This window comes from Streptopelia decaocto, assembly GCF_964273445.1.
Source record: "Streptopelia decaocto genome assembly, chromosome: 2".
Classification (NCBI taxonomy): Eukaryota; Metazoa; Chordata; class Aves; order Columbiformes; family Columbidae; genus Streptopelia; species Streptopelia decaocto.
In genome coordinates, this window is record NC_138655.1 from 87,294,631 (window position 1) to 87,317,498 (window position 22,868).

At 41.1% G+C, this 22,868-nt stretch overlaps 1 protein-coding gene across 1 annotated transcript in view; it reads right to left on the minus strand.

Moving 5' to 3' along the window:
* Positions 1 to 18,036: 18,036 nt before the first annotated feature.
* The window catches only part of BCL2 (BCL2 apoptosis regulator), a 95,019-nt gene continuing 90,187 nt past the window's right edge, over positions 18,037 to 22,868 (minus strand). Inside the window, exon 2 of the mRNA XM_082044170.1 lies at positions 18,037 to 22,742. Coding sequence (XP_081900296.1) covers positions 22,608 to 22,742 — 135 coding nt within the window. The 3' untranslated portion in view covers positions 18,037 to 22,607. The remainder of the gene's footprint in view (positions 22,743 to 22,868) is intronic.

Consider the following 22,868-nt stretch of genomic DNA (forward strand, 5'->3'; position numbering starts at 1 on the left):
TGTCTGAAGTCCAGAGGGACTGATTTGCAGAAAATGAAGTGTGAACCATTTTTATTTTTTTTTTTTCTGGTAATTTCCATGAGTAGATCACATTTGTGTCTTGGATCAACACAGTCCTGGATGCTTACTCCAGTGTAACAAAGCAAAACAAAAAGCCTCCTAAAAACCAGTCTAGGTATAGGGCACAAGGTGCCTTAAATAGACCTCCAGGGACATATTTCTCCAGGCAGGCAGGGCACCACTGGAGTCTGTTCAGGCTGACGGGAACACTGAACTCCTGAGATCAGCAGAACTAATAAGAAAAAAAAGACATGTTGAAGGCTTCCTTTTTTCTTTTTTCTCTTTTCTTTTTTCTTTTTTCTCTTTTCTTTTTTCTTTTTTCTTTAAGAGATTTTGAAATCCCTTGTCTTTGGAATGGGAGGTAAAATGAGTTTGGAAAGTACATAATTGGTTATGTGTTGGTCAGTCTTTTATGTACTAGTGGATAAAAAACATCACAACACCAAATACTGCTCCAGCAAAAGAAATTAAAACAATCATGAGTGATTTAATATCAATATGGTGTTCTTGGTGTGTGCAATTACAAATACTTATTTCGAAAAGCAATTCAAAACATCCTTAGACTTTATTGTTGTCTTTGGTGACGCATGACTTGTTTGGCTGGTAGCTGTTTCTTTTCCAAGGCCAAGTCCTTCCCAGCATCTTCTGAGCAACTGCCTAGTTTTGATTTTAAGACCTTACAACATGGTTTTCTGAAAAGTGGGATTTTGTCACACTGAATCTCTATTCTGGCTGGGGAATCGCCAGCTTCTGGGGCACATCCCAAACAGGCCGAAGGCCGTGAGGATGTTTCTATTGAAGCCTTGGATCCCAAAAGACTGTTATCCGTGGGCCCCTTTGTATTTATATCAGCTTGAAGTACGGAGCTGTAACACCAGCCTCAGTAATGCTCTGCGTCACCACAGCTGCCACTTTCATGCTGACTTCCCTCAAGTTCTGCTGTTGCTGGCCACCCAAGCTGTATCTGAAACCTTATAATTCATCTCCTTTTTCCCTGTTCTTAAGCAGAGTTGTAATAGGCTGAAGCCATTTTTCCCCTTCAAAACTGATGAGTAAAACCAAACCGGCTTTTGAAATCTGAGAAACTGTTAGCGTTACAATTTCTCCCTCAATTCTTAACAGTCTTTTCTCACAAATTCCATCTGTTTTGTGCTGAACCTGGGGGAACGTCTGTCTGAGTAGATTTTGGACATCATCTGCAATCCCATACTTAGTTTTCTACAATGATTTACAACTTAAATGTGGAAGTATTTCAAGACTGAAATTTGCTTTCTGAGGACATTTATACCCTGTTCAGATCTTTACAGCCTTGACTGCTCTAAAATTCACACGGGTGAAGGCACCTTTGTGAGGTGCCTATGTCTTGACTGACTCGAAGGTCTCAGTAGTCCTGGGCTTATCATTCTGGATGCCAGCTTGCAAATTGCATGAAATTGTGGCAAGAGGAACTCTGTGGGAGCTCATGGCACCTCCTCGTCTCCTGACATTAATATGTTACATTCCATTTTATAGTAGTAAAATATTTATGAATTTTTATTAACATGGTAGGAGCTCTTGCCTCTTTTACAAAAGGTAGGAATTATGAGCAGTCTGCCTTATCTCTCATTTAATCTACTCTCCCATCTAGTGGGGTTTTTTTGTGTGTGTTGTTTTTTTTGGTTTTTTTTCTCATCTGGACATAGATAAAATCCAACAACAGGGAATATTTGTTTTGCGGTCAAAACTATCAGGGTTGGAGTCAACACTCCTGGCAGTCATTGGAAAGATTTCTTGTGCATAGAAAATTTATGAACGCATGGAGATGCTTGGTTCAGCAAACTAGCCTTAAAAGGTATCCAAACATTTTGCTCCTGATCAAAACACACAAGCCTGTCCAGCTCTGAGCTATTTACATTTGGTCAGTCTGTCTGGGCCCGTAATGTTGTCAATTGTATGCGTTAAGAAGGGAAAAGAGGCATTAATTTTAGGTGTCTAGTTGTGCTGGTTTGACTGACATGCAGTTAGAAACCTTTATTTTCCATAGCTAGCATGCTCATTATTTGGACTTTGAGAACGAGAGATAACACCCCAGCACAGAGTTAATGTTTTGAATTGCTCTGATCTGAGAGCCAAGGACACTCTGAGTGCTCTGCCCACAGGTGTGAGGTATCGAGGAAGGGGGGCATGGATGGGGCAGAGCTTGACTGACATCCAGACTGATCAATGAGAGTATTCCATCCCATTAGCGTCATGCTAATTATTTAAGAAGAGTCAGGACTCTCTGGGTGGGTCTCCTCTCTTCTGCTTTCTCTCTCTCTGGGGTGCAGCTGGGGGAGTTTCAGTCGGGATGTTTAGTTCTACCTTTTGCTATTTTGTAGAGGCATCTGAGCCTTTGCCTTTTTCCTCTCTTTTCTCTCTCTGGGATCAGCTTTGAGACCAGGTGTTGTTTTCCTGGGACTGGCTGCTTAGCATGTTCACGAGGAATTGCCTTGAGTATCTTTTATTTCTATTATATATATATATTTACTAGTAGTATATTAGTATTTTGTTATTTTATTCAACTGTGTTTTTCTCGAATCCAATTTTCTCCCTTCCCTTTAGATTCTCTCCCCTGGTGGGGGCGGGGGGGTTGGGCAGGGCAGGGGAGGGAGGGAGAGAGAGAGTGGCTGTCATGGTTGTGTTGCTAGCTCGGGTTAAACCACACCACCGGTTCATACCAGCGATCTGTGTCGCAGTTTCCTTTGACCTCCTGAAAAAGAAAGGCAACAGTGGCATCCTGTGGCCTGAGCAGTTCATGACAGGTGGGTCTGGTGTAGGGCAGAATCTGCCAAGGGAGGTCTCCCCACATCGAGCGGGAAACGGATCATGTTATCTCTAAAAGGTTTGCAAAAGAAGCCCGCGGTACTTCAAGCTGGTGCACATTTTCAACCTGAAGTACAAATCTGCTATCTGTTTTTCAACAGGGGCTTTCCACCAACTTTCTTAAATTCTGCTGCTTGTTTTCCTAACAAACAGTGTTTGGGACAAAGAGGATGACTCCAGTTACTGACCAAGGAGACAGGGCTTCTGTGTTGCTGTCTGTGTCCTGCTGAACGTTTCCTCAGAGAAGTGGAATAGAGGGGATACTGAGAGTGTCCTGCTTTCAACTAACCCCAGGTTTTTGGGCAGCATACTTGGTTTAAAAATGAATGTTTCAGGAAAGTCCAGTGAAGAGAAGACTAATAAGAGTTGTTTTCCCTCGCACCTACATCATACTCGAGCGCTCACTCCCACACACCATGTGTGTGCATGTGTGTCTCTCTTCATTTTTTCAGAGTCCTGGCCTTTGCTTGTTTAACTTGGACCAACTGTGATTTGCTTACCTCCTCACCAGCAGATATTGGCAGCCGTGACCACCAGGCTCTCTCAAAGCTTGCAGGTGTGCCAGAAGGCACGTTAACAATGAACATACAGGCTCGCCTGCACCCCTGTGGGCAATTGTCAGGGAAGCTGCTGATGGCTTCAATTTCCCCTCTTCTCCTGGTTTTACAGAGACTTCTCTTCTGTAAAAGTGATGTTAAGGTCATGTCCCTTCCTCCTTCTTACCTTTGTACTTAGAGGTGTAAATGGTATTGAAAACTCAGCATCAGGAAGGAATGGGAGAGAAATGAAATAACTTTGTTCATTTTTATTTTGCACTTTCTTGTATCCAGAAGGCTCAAGCACTGTATGTTTTGGGTCGGCTGCCTTGAGAATTGGAAAAGCAGAATAGGGGTGAGGTTGTCCCCTGCTGCCTGTACATGGAAGAATTTGTGAGCATTAAGTTTTTTGTTGTGTGAGAAAGTCACCACGATCCCCTTCTTAGGAAGGCTGAAGTGGAAGGCAGGGGAACAGAACCAGCAGTCGGCAGGGGCTTAATTGTTGCCTTTAATAATGAGTGAGTACTCTTAAGATTCTTATGAAATTGCTTAACTGTGCTTGCAGCACGGTTTCTTGCCAGTATTAGTCCCTGGGCTGCCTCTTAAACATGCACATGCATGAAAACAACCAAATGTTAAGGCTGGCTATGGCTCCAGTGATGTTAACCCCTGCTCCTTTTTGTCAGTTAAACTGACAACCAAGATAAGAAGAGCCGGTGTTGGTATCGTCTCTTGCATAACAAACCACTCTTGACAAAAGAAGCAGCCTCCTGTCAAACGAATTTCCTTTACAACTGCCAAGGGGATTATTTTTAGTTTCATCTGCCATTCTTTACTCCTTAATCATCTGGTTTGCTTTTCTCAGTTTTTCTCTCTTTTCCCCCTTGCCCACCAGCTCGGATATCAGGTACTGCTGATAATTTGTGGAGGAAAAGGAGGGCAGCGGGCTCTCAGCTATTCCCTGTTTGCACGTATCTGCACTGCGATGCCACTGGCCTCACCATCTCCAGCTCAGCTCCAGTGTGTGAAGGGAGGAAGCCTTCAGAGAAAGGCAAATAGACCACCCTGAATCTAGACAAGAGAAGTCAAAGAACAACAAGTAAATGAGATCAGTTCTTGCCAGGAAAGGGCTTCTGCTCAGGCTGCGTTCAGAAAACATGCTTTAAGTTGCAGATGAGGAGCTACAACTGTCCAGCGTTGAAGCAGCGTCACAGGCACACTGCATCAGCCAGTGAACTCTTCATACACCATTAGCAAAGCAAGGCTGAGCCTGGATTTTCCACTGGAGATAAAATTAAAGTGCTTTAGATGGTGTTTATTCCACAGGTCTTGACTCTGTGGTGCTGGCTGCCTTCCATTTTGGTCTGTTTGACCCACTGCGTGTTTTTAGCCCATTGAGCAGCAGAATGATTCTTGTCTTCTGGCTGAGATGTAAAACAGAAGTCCTACCTATCTGTAATCCATCAGAGATTTTGTGATGCTGTTTGCAGGAGTAAGAGTGTCTTAAGGCTTTGGTTGTTCAGGAAACAACACTGCTTTACTCAGTTACATGTCATAATTCAGTCAAGTCTTTTATCCTCTGCAGCATCTTTTTAAAGCCTAATTCATGTGGATTAATATATATTCTGTATCTTCTTCCTCCACAGTATATGAGAGCTTCACAATAATGAGTGGTTTTATGCCCATGGTGCTTCTTGTAAGGTACAAGTTGCTATAATGCCCGTATTATAGCTGGCTTTGAGGAGCACAGAGGCAAAGTGAATAGCCCAAAGTCAAGAGAGAAGACTTGGGCACAAGAAGGAATTATGCCTTTGTCACCTGAGTGAACATAACAGGAAAGGAAGAAAAGCTTCTGAAGAAAGCAAAAAGGAGACCTTGTTTCTCAAATGGAATGAGAATACAAATGTATTGTTGATGGAAAAATAAAAACTATATTACTTCTTCTGACTTTTCCCTCTCCAGTCTTAGTCTTCTCTTTTTGTCTTCTGAGTATAACTGGCCAGTGCGAGCGTGACCAGTCTCCTTAACCCCCAAAAATGTGAACCAGCACTTTGAACAGCACTCCTTAGCCAAGGGAAGTTAGAGAGTTTGGAAGAGGTCTTGTTGCTGATGACTGTCGTTCCTTAGGTCTGTGGCTGCTTTACTGTCTGATAAGATTGGACAGGGGTCTCCTTAGCCGTTTTTGCTGGCTCACCTCCTTGCACTGCTTGGGTTCAGATTGCGCAGTAGCCCCCAAATTCATGCACCCGTGTTGGGAGTCACATGGTGTAATCCCAGTCTATGCGTAGCAGAATTATTTGTGTGCTTCTCAAGGGCTTGTTACCCCTGCTGTGGCATACACCGCTGGGCAGCCTAAGGGCTGACATTGAACTGTTCCTACTTTTCTTTTCCCATTTATTCCATTGCTTTTGACAGTATAACTTATTAGTTTAGGCTTTCTTTATCAGGACATTGATGAGCTCTGTTTCTGATTCTGCTCTTTTCAAACTCCCGAATTAGATCTTGCTTTAGGAGCTGGAAGTAGGGGAAGTACTAGAAGCAAGGTTGGTTTTGTATTTTTGAAGATGCTTGGGAGTCTGCCAGAGAGCTGTCAGGTTAGTGGCTTGTGACATATCAAAGCAGACGGGCGAGGGTTCATAGCAAATCAGGATCTGTTGAAAACCAGACTGAAACATAGCTAGCAGTGAGGGATTTTTAAAGAGAAAATTTTTATTGTGGATGATCAGACTTGTAGGTGTATTTCAGCCCTTGCTGTGGGAAGAACCTGTCATTTTCTAATAGCTCCACATGCTTCCTTTTTATTTTGCCTCTCTTGCTCAAATTTTCTGTGTTTTCATCCCAGTTCATCTGTCACGTCCCTTGCCAGGGTGCCTGGAGGGGATGCAGCCCTTATGTGCCTGCACACGTGGGCTTCTGGTTTCCCTGCCACCTGTGCACATGGAGCCTTTCTTTCAGGCATCAGTAGTCCAGTTCCCTGTCTCTGTAGGCTTTTGTTGCTCCACAAAAAGGCACGGTTGCATCTTCTCCCAGACCAGCAGCATAAGAAGTAGCAAGAAACTTCTTGGCAGAGAGCCTAGAAAAAAAATCGTTTAGGTTCCACAGGCTGACCTTCAAAATTTCTCACAGTGTCTTAAGAGATTTTGGGCAAAGATGTCAGGAAGAAATGAGAACTCTGCTTTCAAAATGGCTATGAAATGAGAAAGCCAAAGAAAAAAGCAGGTTTTCCTCTTGCGCTATGTAAAGGGCCTCCATGCTGAAGACATCACCAGCTGAACGCGTGTAAGTCTCCAGCAATCATTAAGCTCTATTAATCTTATTCTTGAGCCCATGGTAACATCTGTGGTGTATTTAAACAAAGCAATGGTGGGCAAGCAGGAGAGGAAAATTAAAGAGAAGAGTTTCTGCTGTGAACACTCGTACCACCATCACCCAAGTGACACTGTAATATGGAAAGTGGGTCAGAGACACCCTTCCCCCTCCCTGCTGTCAAAGTTACTTGAGTGTCTATTGAAACCCTCACAATAAAAGAGTTTGGCTCAGGCATTTGCTAAGCAGAACTGATTCATGTTTCTTGGTTCAGAAAAAAACTGCTGGGTAATTTTCCATGTGAGTGCAATGTGGCAATTCCCTGAAAGCTGATTTCTTGGTGATTTGCTTTTCATTTAATAAGGCACTACTGCTTTTATTTACCATTTCTAAATTACCACGCTGAACCTGTGTTTAGAAGCCTTAAACCTCCCTCTTGTCTGTGTTACGTTTAGGAGCTGCACTGATAGTCTTCGTTCAAAGTTCAAACGATTGCTGTAAGTCTCTTCAGATGTCGCTTGCTCTGTTGTCTTACTGATTATATAAATCTAAGCTAATTAGTTTATTTGCTTCTAGAATAATTGAATTAAAATACATTAGTTTGGAAGTATGACCTGGATAGATTCAAACACAGCTTTTCTGGACTCTTCCCAGTGCCCTTTTAAACCCTGTGTTTGAGTCTTTCTTCCTTGTTTACAGCTGTCCTATTAGCAGTCTCAGCCTTCTGCTGTGCCCTGTCTGCTTTGGGTTTCTCTGTCTTGTTTTTTCTGGCTTCTTCCAAGGAGTCCCAGTGGCTCCACCTTGTCCTGAAAATACGATTTTGTACTCATAATGACAGTCTGCACAGGTTGTCAGTGAGCACAGAACCTGGGAGTTAAGCCATTAGGAGCAACACTGGTTGGCAGGGGTTGCAAGTACTCATTCCAAAGGAGGCACGGGTGAAGTGAAACAGCAGGGTCCAAAGTTTGAACCTGTTTTCTAATATTGAATTAACACATTCTCTAATTCCAGTTCCCCTCCCTGCACTTTCACAGCCCTCTTGCACTTTTTTCTCCTTACATAAAATCTCATTTGTCTCTTGAAAATTGCCTGTCTTTTTGGGCAGTGTTGCCTGGAGGTGTCTGGGGGACCTACTTGTCCACAGAGACAAGAAGGCTGTTTGGGCCATGGCTGCTGGGAGTTGCACACCCAAAGTACTCATAGCATAGTGTGCTAAGGAAGCATGCTTGGAGGTGACGAAGGAGGAGGAGAAGGGACATCGTTCCCTTGCTTCCTCAGTTCTAATCCTTCTTATTGTGTGTTTAAAAAAAAAAAAAAGGTAAACAAATACCCCAGTTTGTGTGATAGTTTCAACACTGAACGTCTCTTGAGCTACCTTGAACAGGCACGCAACTATATATGTCAACGTGTCATCCTTGTATCCTTGCTACCAACAAGAAGTAGAAATTCTTGCCATTCCACCCAGTTGCCCAAGTTTTGCGACAAATTTAAGAAGGGAAGCCATTTATACACTGAAGTTTGATGGCAGAACGACTTCTCTTGTTATCAAGGCTAATCACTGTCCAGCCCCTGTCTCTGGCAAATACTCTATCTGTAATAATCAAGTCAGTTTTTTGACAGGACAACATTTCTCAATAATTTAGTAGCATCGTGCACACACAAAAACAGAGTTATAATTAGCTCTCATCCCTGAAGTTGGAGGAGCTTTTCAGTTTGTTGGAGGCTGCTGGCCAATTCTCTTATCTAATTGGATAAAGTTCCTACTTTCTCCCATTTGTATGATGTCTGCTTTTACACAAACTCATTAAGTGCAGCTGTACTCAAAGTTTATAACAACAGCCCCAGTGAAGACAAGGCAGAAGTTTAATAGCTGTTCTGTTCTCCCTTTTTCATCTCAATCCATTTTGGTGGTTGATGTGTGCCCAGACATCTTTTCCTAGCACCTAATTCTCCCCCCTCCAGCTTTTTATTATGAATTATCTTAATATTAACCAGACAAATTGCATAAGATACATCTCTCTGTTTTGAAATTGGAGAGTTTACAGCTTGCTTTCAAGGAAGATGGATTTAGAACAACTACTTGTTTCTGTGAGGCATGCACAAGTGGTTTTTCCCTTCATTTTAAAGCTGACATTAACATGGGAACACATAATTACTACACTATTCTTTAAATCTTCAGAAGTGTTAAGCTGATTATACAGGTAGAATAGCAGCACCATAGTTAACATTATAATAAGCTTTTGCAGCTAGATGGCATTTTCAGCAAAATAAATACATCTGGAAAAAAAACCCACACTTTTTTTCAGGATGACTGCTTTTCTCTCATATTCTACTGTGTAATTTTGAATTTCTGCTTAGTAGAGTATATAGAGTAATAGAAAGTCTTCATGTGCCAGAACTTGAATTTGTCTTGCTGTATTGCCTACATATAGTCAAATCACATTTACGAAGAAAGATTCACCACATACTTCCTGCAATACAGATAAACCAGTTTTAGAAGTGATTTCATAACTTCCAGGGATGTTTTTCTTCCACCATAGAGCTATTCCAAGGTTTCCTGGGGAACTTCCAGCTGTACTATTTCCTTCCCTTACCATGTTCCATCTTCCCATCAAACAAGGTCAGGGAGGCTGGAGGAGAGAGGGAAACTCAGGGAAAAAGTTGTCTGACAACATCAATTGTTTCATAAGGACACTTACCTGTGACACTAAATGCTCTCTGTGTGGCCCAGTGGACTATAGGGACAATTACAAGGAGAGTCATCAGTGCTGGGGTCTTAATTACAGCTCTGTATGTGCATACATCTGCAGTACAAAAGAGGGGAGACAGCAAAGGAGCAGAGAGAGACAGTAGCAGAGATATTCAAAGGAACTCCCTCCTAAGCCAAATTCCAACATAGAGGGCAGTTTCCTTGTGCTGGTGCCCCACATCCTAGCATCGATATTCCCTTCAGGTTGTGGTCCTCTCCTGACTCGGAAAGTCACCAAAGGCTTGACCCTTATGAGGTTCACGACACCCTTAGCTACATCTAGGATTTAAAGATGCAAACGTCTTACAAAATCCAAAGCCCGATATGAGTAGGGAGGACTCATGAGCAGGAAGGACCTCCTTAATCCTACTTGAACTTGCTCTGCCTTATAGTTGTCCCTCAGTTCAAGTTGAACATTTTGTTTTTGTTCCCATGAAGGTATGAAAAATAAGCAGTGTTGTAACCAAGTCCCTGGTTATTGGTGTCAATAGACCTTTATGGCAAAGTTCACATGTGCAGGTTGATTATCAGTCTTCTCAATGATGATACAAACAGGTCATTTAATTGAGCGTTCTAATATAAAACTTGGTCTCAGCATGACTCACAAGTAGTTTTGACTGATAAATGTCTTGAAAAGCAAAATCTGCTAACATCTCTTGTTTTCAGATAGTTGCCTCCACCTGTAGACATGTTTTATCATGTGCTCAGCTCCTGTTTGGACAGATAGGAAATATGGACATTTTTCTTGTTTAGAGTCCCATAGGGTTTTTTTTTTGTTTCCATTTGGGGCTGCCACCCTGCGTGTGCGTAAGATAAGCTTTCCTGATGTTTGTGAGAGAGAACATTTAGGTCTCTTCTATCCAGTAAAAATAATTTTTATAATTGACCTCTACCACACTGTTGTCTTCTAAGTATGCAAGCTTATTTTTATAGAAAATATTTTACGCATTAAAAGGGCTCATGTAACACTGAAGTATTTGTTTTGCCAGTGATAGTCATCATGGGCACATCATTAAAATGACAACGGTAGCTGCTCTGTGCTGTCTAATTTTGTAATGTTTTGACAGAATTTAAGACATGAATGTGTGTTTGTGCTACTAGTCATTGGTGAATCATACCACTTAATTGGATCGGTCAACACGATAAATAGATGTGCTCTTTGGGAAATGAAAATGGCTTCTTTCATTTGTGACTCCGAGTTTGTTTGTACACTGCTTTTGTTGGAAGTAGTGTTAGTTTATGGAGATTACGGAAAAAGCAGTGACCTATTTTCCCAACACTTGAGTGAGCGGTGATAGTTGTTGGGGGATGTGATGACAGAAGAAAAGCGGGTTTTAATTTTGGTTTTGAAGTGGGTGGGAGTGGGCAAATGGATACTCAAGACACATTAATGAAGTTATGTTGACAACAGTTAAGTGTGAAGTCTTGTCATGAATCTCATTGCAATGAATGTGTCTTTATGAGCACGCTGCCTTAGAGACAGCTGTGCAATTGTCAGCTGTAATTAAAGAAAAGGATGATTCGGCAGTGGACACACAGTTGAAAATGAAGGACAGGGTTGTTTCTGTGTGCGGTTTTATTTTTGGTTTTGTGTTTTTGTGGGGGTTTTTGGTTTGTTTTGTTTTTAGGTGGGTGTATACACTCGTTTGCCAAAAGTGATATATTTTTTGACTAGCTAATTCTTTCCAAGTAACTACTACATCAAAAAAGTGAATTGAACCAGGGCCTCTTTTTTTAACAATTTTTTTCCTGTAGGAGAGAATTTTAGTGTTTCAAGGCAAGAGAATGGAGACTTTTTCATCATGACCTTGTTGGTGGCATTCTGGCGATGCACTAAAAATTCCAGAAAGACTTGGGAAAGCATGCAGTAAAATGTGCCTTGTCAAGCATGCAAAATAAGCAAAGAAACCGATACCACTTAGACCAGGGTACATCTGTGTTTGCGTGTGTTTTCCTCACTTGTGATACATGTCACCGCTGTGTGTCGTGTTCCATTTCCCTAATACCTTTCTGGCTGTTTTGGTGTTGCTTTCAAAGGGGCATGCAAGTATTGTAAAGGGACAGCTGGGGTTTTGTCCTCATAAGGGATGAGCAGTACTTGGGATGGCTCTCTGTTTTTTTTCCAGCCACAGAGCTTCCCACCATAATCAACTTGAACTTAAGGCAAGTAAAGATACTTGAAGAAAGATCCATGCTTTTCTCACATAGTTGAATAGCCTTGTGTAAGCAGTTAAAGCTGTTCTGCAGCCATCAATGACTCCCCTTTCAGTGCAAGCAAGACAATCTCTTTCCCTGGCTCCAGCTAATATTAATGAGAGTTTCGCAGTAGATGGTGATGGGAGTAGTTCTTGAGTTGGTAGCATACTTTGAAAAGCGTGTGATGTGGAGAGGAGCCTAGACCCATCTGAACCGTGGATGCTGGCTCATCTCTTGTTGGAGGTAGCTGTGTAGTTTTTTTTTTTCCCCTTTGATACTTGTTGAATATCTTTTGTGACCTCTGGACCGACCTTCCTTTCCCCCTTCATCTTGGCAGAAAACAAGGAAGCAGCCGTAATGTAACAGGGTTGACATCTAATTCCAGAACTGGAAGCTGTGACTTGGATGTAACTGGAAGTAGTGCTATTTGTCCTTGGTTAAAGATTGATTTTACGTCCCTAATGAAAACATTGGGACAATTCATCATGCTGATTTAGGTGGTCAGCGGCTAGAGTGAAGGGTTTATTAGATACCCTGCGAGGCGGAGGAGTAAGGAGGAGCTGAAAGGGAGCACCTTTGTTTAAAATACATCTGTTTCTTTTCTGTGGCCACATTTTTGAAGTGTAAAACGTACCAGCTTTGGAGCTGTGTGTTGGAGGAATCTGTGCCTGCTGCTAGCAGCAAATGAGTTGCTTAATGGGAGGAATTTTTGCAAAGCCTGGAGAGAAATAACAGCTGCTTTTTTAGTGCAAGAAAACCCTATAACATTTCAAAACTGTAGCAAGATCAGGGAATTTTTTTTTAAGGCTTGGATGAAAGGAAATTACTAATATGGAGGGGGTGCTGAGTGGCCCAGGCACCTCACCTGTTTTATTCCAAGGTGCAGAGGGAATTCAAAGTTTGACACCAGATGGAAAGCAAACCCAGAGCCGCACGAACTACTCACCAGCTTCCTTCAGCAACATTAATTTACAGTCTCATGAGACAAGACCTTGGTTTGCTGCCAGTTTTGGCTTCAAGTGAAATGATCGGAGGACAGGGCCGTGCAGACAGCGGTCCCTTCCAGGCCACGCCATCTGGGCGGTGGACAAGGTGGCACAGGCCTCTGAAAAGAAAAGCAGCATTAATTGTGCTGCAGCACTGTGGCTTCTCCTCCACCTGCTGGGCATATTGCAGGGTGTTGGCATCTTTACGCTACACAAGCTTGCCAAAACTCGTGTTTGAGGTTGTCTGATGTGTTTTGCGTTGCTGGGTCCTGCCAGTGGGGTCCTCCACTGTTCAGAGGGAGTATGGCCCAGGTCAGGAAGAGGAGCTGTTTAGTCAAAGTCACTTTGATTTGCCATTTGCAGTGCTGTGGGGTCATGTAGTAGCAGGTACCCAGGGGTGATGCCTCTCAGCATTTTGCTGTGACGCTGTCTTGAAGGAAGTGCATTTCCAAACTGCCTTGTTGCCTGTTGCAGCATTTCATGTGGCACTTGGGTTCATTTTCCAGCCTCCCGCTGTTTTCTTTCCAAACTATCCAGGGGTCACAGTGTCAATTTATTTATGTTTAATAGTTCTGATGTGCTGTTAAGATTTGAAATGTATAAGTTGTGACAGAACAAGGGGCAACGGTTCAAACTGAAGGAGGGTAGCTTTAGATTGGACACAATAATTTTTTTTACAGTGACAGTGCTGAAACACTGGAACAGGTTGCCCAGAGAAGCTGTGGATGCCCCATCCCTGAAAGTGTTCAAGGTCAGGCTGGATGGGGCTTTGTGCAGCCTGATGTAGTGGAAGATGTCTCTGCCCATGGCAGGGGGGTTGGACTAGGTGATCTTCGATGGTCCCTCCCAATCCAAACCATTCTCTGAATCTATGAAGTGCTGTACAGTTTGAGTGTTGCTAAGCTCACTCAACCAACCATAGGTACATGCTGTTACACACGTGAGTTGTTTCAATTTTTTTGTGCAAGCTTGTAGTAAATTATTTCCACTGCAGCAATAGTGTACAGTGCAGCTCTTTGTTTTGTTTTAGTGCTGAATGTACATTTTATCCTTTCACAATTTCTGATGTAGTTGCCCCAACCAAGATTGAGGGTCTGTCAAAGCTGTTACCATGCCAGTGTGAATAAATATGTTTGTGGTCTCAGTCAGTGGTCAGTAACAGACCGCATGCCTTGACCTCTTACATGTTTGCATCAGATATGCTTGTCAGTTCCTGTATATAAGACATGAAGCTCTATGCATGGAGAGATTTCTTATGGTATCTCAGTGGTACAATAAATCAAATTTTGGGGTCCATGATACTTGACAGAAAGAGCAGTTTTTGAAGGAATATGAAGTAGTTGCATGGCATACATTTACATGAATGCATCACACAAAGTGCTGCTCCCAGTGTAACCCCTGCTGGGTCAAGCTAACTAAATTATTTTTTTCCCCCTCCTGTAAGTTAAGTTTCTGCCATACAGCTTTATGGTGAATGGAATAAAGCCTGTTTGTGCCATTCTAGCCAGATGATGCTGGATCAGGTGTCATTCATCCCCCTACAGCCAGACTAAACACCTTATTGTGGGTTGTGGCTGCTTTGACAGAAATGGCATCAGGTGTCTCCTCTTCATCTGGATAAAACCAGCACAGCTCAGTGATCTAGCAATGCAGACATCACCATGGTGCTTATGATCACAATAGCATAGCCTGAGATATACACATTATTGTTAATAATCCACTAATAGTATCATCCACATCTATTACACCTTATCTGCCAAAGGGTTTTAATGTTCCCAGACAGGTAAGGACAGTGATATTCTGGAAGGCACAGGCAGGAGTGGGAAAAACTTAGTTACTGGTTAGATTGAGGATCAGTAATTTTTTTAGAGTGGGAATGTACAGCTGGGGAGAGATTTAAACCTGCATGAAACTCCAGATGACCTCAAGAAAATGCCTAACTAGGGCACTGGATAGCATCTCTGACCAGGTAGACAGGTGTCTGTAGCTTTTCAGGTGGACAAAGGGAAGTAGGTTCCTTTTCCATTTTATCTCCAAATAAATAGATTGGCTGGCTTTTATTTCTGTCACCTGTGGCTTTATGAAGCTTTGCGTTGATACAGTCTGCTCCAGATGCACGTTTTTATCTGCATCACCAGGACCTTGTTTGAGTTAGTGCTGATTTCAGAGCTTCTCACTATAATCAAAGCATTGGATTCCCACTGTTGTGGCCATGCTTGTAATGGGAGTTCTGGAGGACACATGCAGAAGACAGCACACTGATGCATTTATCTAGTGTATCCAAGAAGCAACTTTATACATTTTGAATGAGTTGCACACGTCAATACCAGAACTGAAATCCCCATTGGAAATGAAGAGGCATCTTCTAGCCAAACTCAGCCAGAAAAACTTTTGAGTTTATGGCAGGATAGCAAGGAGTGTGCCTGAACCTTGAGGAGTCTTCAAAAACATTATATGCTGACAGTTTTTACTGACTTGTGTTTTTACACCTTTGAGGTTTTAGAGAGCCATTCTGAACGTTTTCACTACTCATGCTCAGTGGTAGTGAGGTGCAGTAAACTATGTTGGGATGCTTCAAGAACTGCTTTGTTGTTTGTTTGCCTGTACAAGTCAGTTCCTTGCAGTGTACAATTCTTGACTGCTTGGTTGTTTTGCCCCGAGTAAGACCTCCTCAGAAACAGTTCTTAATACCAAAAAAGTTAGTCACGAGCAGAAGGCTAACTTGTCTTAGGTGCAGGAGTTATGTGAAACTTAAATGGCATGCAGTTGTTATCTGGCCAGTCATACTAGAATAAATTTTGCTTCGCATCATTTGCAGTCTCTCATTAAATATTTAATAAGCTAGGGAGACAAAAGCAGGAGCTATGGGTACCAGAGGACCGAGAGCCTGCTGCTGCAGAGGAACTGCAGCACTCTGCCAGCAGTGGAACTTCTATGGAGACTTAGAGCTTGAAAATTTTTGAATATATTTTGAGAAGGAAGCTTTCTGGTTTTGCCCCAGCAAAACTTGTTTTAAAGGTACTCCTACCTAATTTTCAGATAGCCAAATCCCACTTTATTTGTCAGATCTAATGTTCATTTTGTCTTTATCCAGACCTCTTCTGTTTCCCCCCATCTGTTCACTGTGCTTTGTCCCAGTGGTAAGGTAGGCATTTAATCACGGGTGCTAAGCTGTTAGCTTTTTAGAGAAACTGGAGTCATCTGACCAGGCAGAAAGAGGGGAATCAGTGAAGTAATTTTCCTGAACTCAGTTTGCCTCCCTAGAGAAATTTAATCCCATCTTCTTTTGTTAGGTCTTAGCTAGAAAAAAAGACAGTGCTGAGGCTACTTCCCTCTAAATCCTTTTCTTCTTTTTTCAGTCTCACAGAATAATTGGGGGGCGGGAGGGATGGCAGTACTTGGAGAACTGCAGATCTGCTTACCTTCTGTCTTGCAAGGATTTAATAACCTTGTTCTCTGCTGGACTGTTCAGTCCGAGCACAGGACAGAGTCTGTTAGTTGTGTTCTGCTGCTGTTGCTGTGTCTTTCAGTTTCAGGCTGACTTTCCTCCACATTCTCTGTCTCCAGGAACACAGACATAGGGGTAGATGTTTTGTACATGTGCCTGAATTGTCCTTGAAAGGCATTACTGTACTAATTTGAGGCACTCAGGAGTGCATACATGACAGCACACGGCACACGCTAGGCTGCAAAACCCACTCAAGAAGTTGCATAAATTCTTAGGGCAGTTAAATACTCATTACCTGAGCTAATTTAGCTGTGTTCTACATGAACTAAAAGCCGCAGAAGGTATCTGGCAACAACTGTAATTTGAGAGCCTGTTTATATGAGTCTTTAAGAAGCAAAATACCTAAATACCTGCTGGAAACCAATTGTAACCTTGAGCAGTAACAACAATATTTTACTTCTTTTTCTCCTGTTGAAACTTGCTAATATGCTTTTCCAGCTCCTTTCTACGCGGACAAAAAGTAGTTTTAGCAAATAAATAGAAGAGTCCCACTGCACTTTCCACAAGTCATCAGACGTATGGGACAGCAGAACTGCTGGTACTGTCCCTAGGTCCCAAGGTGTACAGGACACCTGTGGCCTGGATTTCACACAGCAGCAGCTTGTCAAACCTGGGTTATTGCACCTCGATGCACAGAGACCTTTGAGGAACTCTGGCTCTTTGATTGCAGCCTTTGCTGGAGGTTTCCACCCTAAGGAATCAGCCCAGTGCAGCAATTTGGGGTCGTGTCCATAGACATGGTTCTGGCTGCTCTTTTTGGAGGATCCAGAGAAGGAAGAAATGCAGTAAGTGTTTGAATGTAAGTTATGTGCTGACCTCTGTCAACTGCTGGCAGCACAGGTACTTCTTATGCACAGCTTTAGTATGTAATTGACATTGTATTTATAGGTCCTCTTCCAAGTACTAGATGTATGAAGTCCTGCTTAGAAGTGATTTTTTCCTGTCTGGAGATCACAGTACTCAGTGAACCTACCAGTGACATGTGAGTTGATAGACTTACTAAATCTGTGACCCTAGCCAGTGAGAACAGTGATAAAACAGATGCTTAGACTAAACCAAGGTCTTTAAACAACCTCACTTGACGTGTTGTCCTGCAGACCTACAGCTCTGAATGTTGTAGTGAGCGTGATGGGGTGCTGTGAAAGGTAGTTACACTACGAAATGTTAACCACCTGATTAACCAGTCTCCAAACAGTCAAAGCAAGGAGAGAACTCCTTCATCCTCTGTCATGATGGTCCAGACAGACCAAGAACCCACCTCAGCTACTCTATCACCTCTCCACTGACCTGATGGGCAGCCTGTGGAGTCCAGTCAGTTACACCCTCAAAGGTGAATTTTATAAATATGTTCTTGCACAAGAGCACCTTTGGTTTAATACAAAAGTGGTATGAGTGAAAGTCACCGCCCATATCTTTTAAGCATGCTGATGTAAGCTTGAAAAACATCACAGCCTTAAAAAAAAAATCGTACATTTAAAACTTTGTGTCTCTGTTGCATAAGCCTCAAAGATGTGAGGGTTATTTTAAAGCACCTCTGCTACCATGAAATATATAAAAGTTCGGATGTGGGTTTTTTTGTTTGTTTTTGTTTTTCAGGTAAGTTGCATTCCCATAGTTTCAGGGTGTATGCTTTACAAAAAACTTCAAAGATTTTGGGTTCAGAGAAAAAAATCAATCACATGGCTAAGTAACATTTCTACAGTGTCATTGGGGCTTGTAGATATTAATATTGAGCGGAACATGTCAACACAACTATCAGGAAGGAGATATTACGTTTCTTTTATGGAATTACACTCAAAATGTTTGAGTAGTTTTTTTATCAATAAATCCTAAACAATGCAAATGCAAAACGAGTAACTCACAGTGTGCTTTATTATTTTTTCACAATATTAACTAGACAGACATGAAAAGTTTAATGGCAGCATGTTCTTATAACATTTTAAAGACAAAGAACAACATAATCATATTAAATGATGATAAACTGACAAACTACATTACCATACATACATCATCCAAAGGTACTGGATAAACGATATCTGTTTATGTACATTTATGCTGGTGATAATTAAAATTCAAATATTCAGAAGAAAAAGAAAAAAATATGCTATTTAAATTATAAAAATATACAGGTTTTGTGTGGAATTCTTAATGCTGTATAACTTTTTGAAAAATATTTCATTGTGTGATGAAGCTGCATTAACACAGTATAGGAATGTGATTTAGAACAAATACAGATTAAACTCAATCTTTTATCTTCCTTGTATTTAGCCTTGTTTGAAAGAGAGATAGGAATGAAGAACAAAGCTGGGCTTTTGCAGTGAGAATGAATTTTTATATGCATAAATCAAAAGATGTTTAATTTTTCATATAGTACTGAGCGATTAACTCGTAATACAAATGAACCGTTTTGCTAGCTTGTTTAAAGATAGAGGAAAATAAAAAAAATATAGGCTTTAAACATGCTACTTCACTATACTTTTAATCAACAGGACTTGTAGGTGTTTGGGGTGCAGGTGCACAGGTAAGCACAGTGACATGCTTCAGGGTCAAAGCTGGGGGACCTGTGCACATGCAAGGATTGGGGGGACTGGGTTCCTATTCTTCAAACTGCATCACCTCAGTGTTTCCTTTGCACATCTGGTTTCAAAGAAACATATTTTTTCACAATTGTTCCTTATTAGTTCAACCCTGCTCAGACTGTGTAATCCTCAGTCACGACAGCACACCAATGAACTTTTCTAGTGATTGGATATTTTATAATAATTCACAAATAATTTTGTAATTGAGGATTTTTAGTAATTGTAGTCATGCAGTGCTCACATTTGTCACTGGGTTTAGTTAAAAGTTATTTTCAGACCATCTAGGGTGAACTCCTACATCGTATGAAACTCGAGATTTTCTTGCATACCAACGTCATTCCACGTATCCTCCAGCCCCCTTCCTTATCTGCTTACTCTCTGTTACCTCGACAGCCCCATTACTCCTTTGGTGGATCCAGTGCTTGTTCTATTAAGAAATGTCTTCTGTGTCAGCTCTGATTTCAGAATACTCAACTTGCAGAATTTTTTTCCTGTTTTTCCATCTATTCCTAAGTTACTGATCTATAACAGATCTTAGGTAACCTTACAGATTTGGTTTTTTTCAGAAGCAAAATATTTGCCTTTGTTATTATCTTAATAAATGGAGTGAAAAAGAATTCATGATAAATAAACTGAATACAGCAAAATCAAGTATTTCTCTTAAATTCCTACAGATTTCCTGTTTGGAAAACGACTACCTTCAGAATTAACCAAGTTTTATAGTGAAGAATAATTGTGGGATCTCTGTAATCTGTTACTCTGCCCTTATATCATCATTTTTCAAGGGAAAGGATGAGAGATGAACAAATTCCACGTAACAGTCCTCTCTAACCAGGGAGATATTTCAGTGGTCTCTTTGTTTCCCTCTACTGCTTGACCTCCTCCTTTGTTGCCCTCTGATCTTCCACACCTAACTAACTTCAGAAGTGTCCCTCTTTTTTTAGTTTCTTGCTTTTACAATTTGGTTATGCAGGTAGTGGTCAGCCGTATGTGCATACATAGTGACAGAGGACGGATTTTCACTGAAGTGCAGTCTTGGAAGTCTATAAGGCATTTTTTGGGGAAAAGAAGTCTTATGCGAAAGTGTAATGAGGAATAGGAAAGACAGGAATTACTGCAAAAGAAATGCAGGAGTGAGAGGATTTTATTAAAGAAGTTCAAGCTTTTATATACATTCAATGTTTCTAATATGTTTCTTAATAAATGTATTATCAACTATCATTATACCTAATGCAGCCACAATACTGTACTATTCTGCAGTCAGGATGGGAAAACTCCATTAGCTCTTTAATAAAATAAAATCATCAACAGTCATCACAACTCTTTGCTTGGCATTAACTAATACACTGGGAAGTCCAGTGAGCAGACACAACAGAACACAACATCCTCAGTATTTACTTAAATGTGTATCATGTGTCTTCTTCATATTATTTCTAAAGCAGCTTTAAAACACTTTTGCCATTGGAAGGTATTAAAAAATAAAACCCATTCGAATTATCCTGGTAATATAGCAGCACTGGAATTGATAGTTAATTTTTTACTACTTTTGTCAATGTAAACCTTTAATAAAATAAACAATATTGAAACAATTTGAGGTCTAATAGTTCATGAACTTTAATGGGCATATGGGCACAAACTGAAACGAAGACTAGATTGTGAAATGAAACATTAGCTCAATACCAGCCAATTCCAGTTTTGAAACTGGCTGCAGCTTGGAAGCTGAAAACAAAGAAAGCCCACACTCAATCCACAATATTCGGTTGCTCCCACTTCTGACAGAAGCCCTCTAAAAACACTGCAGGTGCTTTTTGTTTGATGGTGAGATTTTTCTTTAATCAAGCATAGTTTAGATCACATTATTTGTGTTTTTAGAAACATTTCCTTTCTATATTTCCATAAAATTAAAAGTAATTTCAAATTTGAAATGTAAGCTCGCCCCATCTTTGCTCATACAAAGTGTTGGTGCCACAACTAAATAGCAGTAAAAATGCTGAGATGTACAACTCTTAAAAACAAACAAACAAACAAAAAAGCAGCTTTGAAGACACAACATCAACTACAGCCTTAACATTGAACATATTACATTCCCAAGTTAATGGAGATATTTTGCATATAATGCCACAAAGTTATTCAACTGAAATCTTGAGGTTGAATCTACAGTTTATTCACTGTATTTTTGTCACCCTTAGAGCACTTACGTATAGTACGGTATATTTCAACCAGAGCTTTGCAACCTTTTCGTTTTATGTCTGGATGCCCAGATTTTGAAAGTTTCATAGAAAAAATAGCTATGCTTGACTTAAACATTTGACGCTGGACATTTCCACGCCTCGGAGCAACCTGTGGAACGCACTTCAGGTTCTTCGGCTTCATCGGGACTCCTGGCCCCCTCCGAGCGGACGGAAAGCCCAGCTTTAAAATGCATTGACACATCTGGTTTCAGAACACAGGTCTGTTTATAAAACTGTATACTGAGTATTCGGCATTGATTTTACTGGAGTTGCATTTTGTAACATGAGCAGACGACTTCGCCCCCACCCCTTTTCCTCCACCCTGTTTTCACTCAAAACAGCAACAGGCACCCGCGCGATGGAGGTGTCAGAGAGTCTCTGTCCAGAGAGAGGATTTGGAGTTTCTTCATCATCTTTACTTCTGTAGACAGTCTTAGGAAATTATTAGCATGAAACAATTTTGAGGGCAAGGGGCAGGAGGATAAAGCTCACTTTCTTTTCCTGTTATGAAAATGAACTTGATTTTGGTGTCCAGTTTGATAAACAAGGATAGTCAGAGCTAATCTGTAACTCAGCTGAGGTCTGCTTCTTGCCAAATAAAATTAAGATCTTTTTCAACTTTCAGGGATTTAGAGACCACATCTAATTGGTTTCAAACCCCTGGAGGAACTCAGTAAGTAAACAGGATTAGTTGCAGATATGAGCCCACTGAAGTGGGACACAGGTCAGGTCTTCAGACTCCAGCTCTGCTCTGTCGAAGCAGGCACTTAAGGTCTCCTGATGTTTCTGTGTCAGTAGCCGCAAAAAAACCAAAACCAAACCCAAAACCACAACGTTTTACTGCTGAGAAAATCATGGTAATGGCAATTTCCTGCAAGCCCCAAAGATTTAACTTCACAATTCTGCTAAAAAAAAAAAAAGTATTTGAGTTGACATGTATTAGGATATTGTGACTATGACATGATGGCACAACTGGTAACTTGAAAACGCATGTTTACAAGGCATAGGCAATCGTATTTCCAACTGCTCTCCTGTAGGGATAGACAGGTGTCCTTCAAGAAGTTGCCATCTTGACTCCACGTATGTACCATGTTGAATCATTTACTCTGTCAGTTCTTGCCAGCAGGACAGGGTGAGAACTTTGTTCACGCTGACCTTGTCTTTCAGATCCCTTCCAGCCATCCAGAAAATATAAGGAAAATCAACACAATTACGCAGCCTTTAGCAGCTCAAGTAACTGCCCTCATAAGTGTAAGCAGGTAGGTCTTTGTCAGTATATTTGCTTTTCAGAGATAAAATAATCCAGCCAGCTGTATTAATTAAAAAAAGAACCTAAAATACTTTGGGGCTCATTAAAGTTAAGAATAACAACATGACGTGATGACAGATACAACTTGCAGAGTTTCTGAAACTAGCAGGTTAAAATGTAAATATCTTTTAATAAATAATTTTCCGGCAATGTAAAAATAAATGATATTTCCTTTGGCAGTAATAGCTGATTTAATCTTTAGCTGGGAAGTTGATTTGCTCATAAAATATCATTGTTCTACAGAAAAAAAAAATATTATTTTGTTGTTTTGAAAGACTTCTGTAATCCATGACAATCTGAGTGACTCTACTTATGTCCGAGATAAGCGCCCAGAGTGATGCAAGCTCCCACCAGAACCAGACTCAGGATAGTCTTCAGAGAGATCCAGGAGAAATCGAACAAAGGCCTCATACTGTTGCCATACAACTCCACGAAGGCATCCTAGAAAGGGAAATAATGGAATATCAGACTTGCAGTAACTGTTTCAGAGAGGGAGGGCAGCTTCTTCACACTCAATGGTCATCCAGCAATCATGCAGCACAAAAAGAAACTCCACACAAACCTATT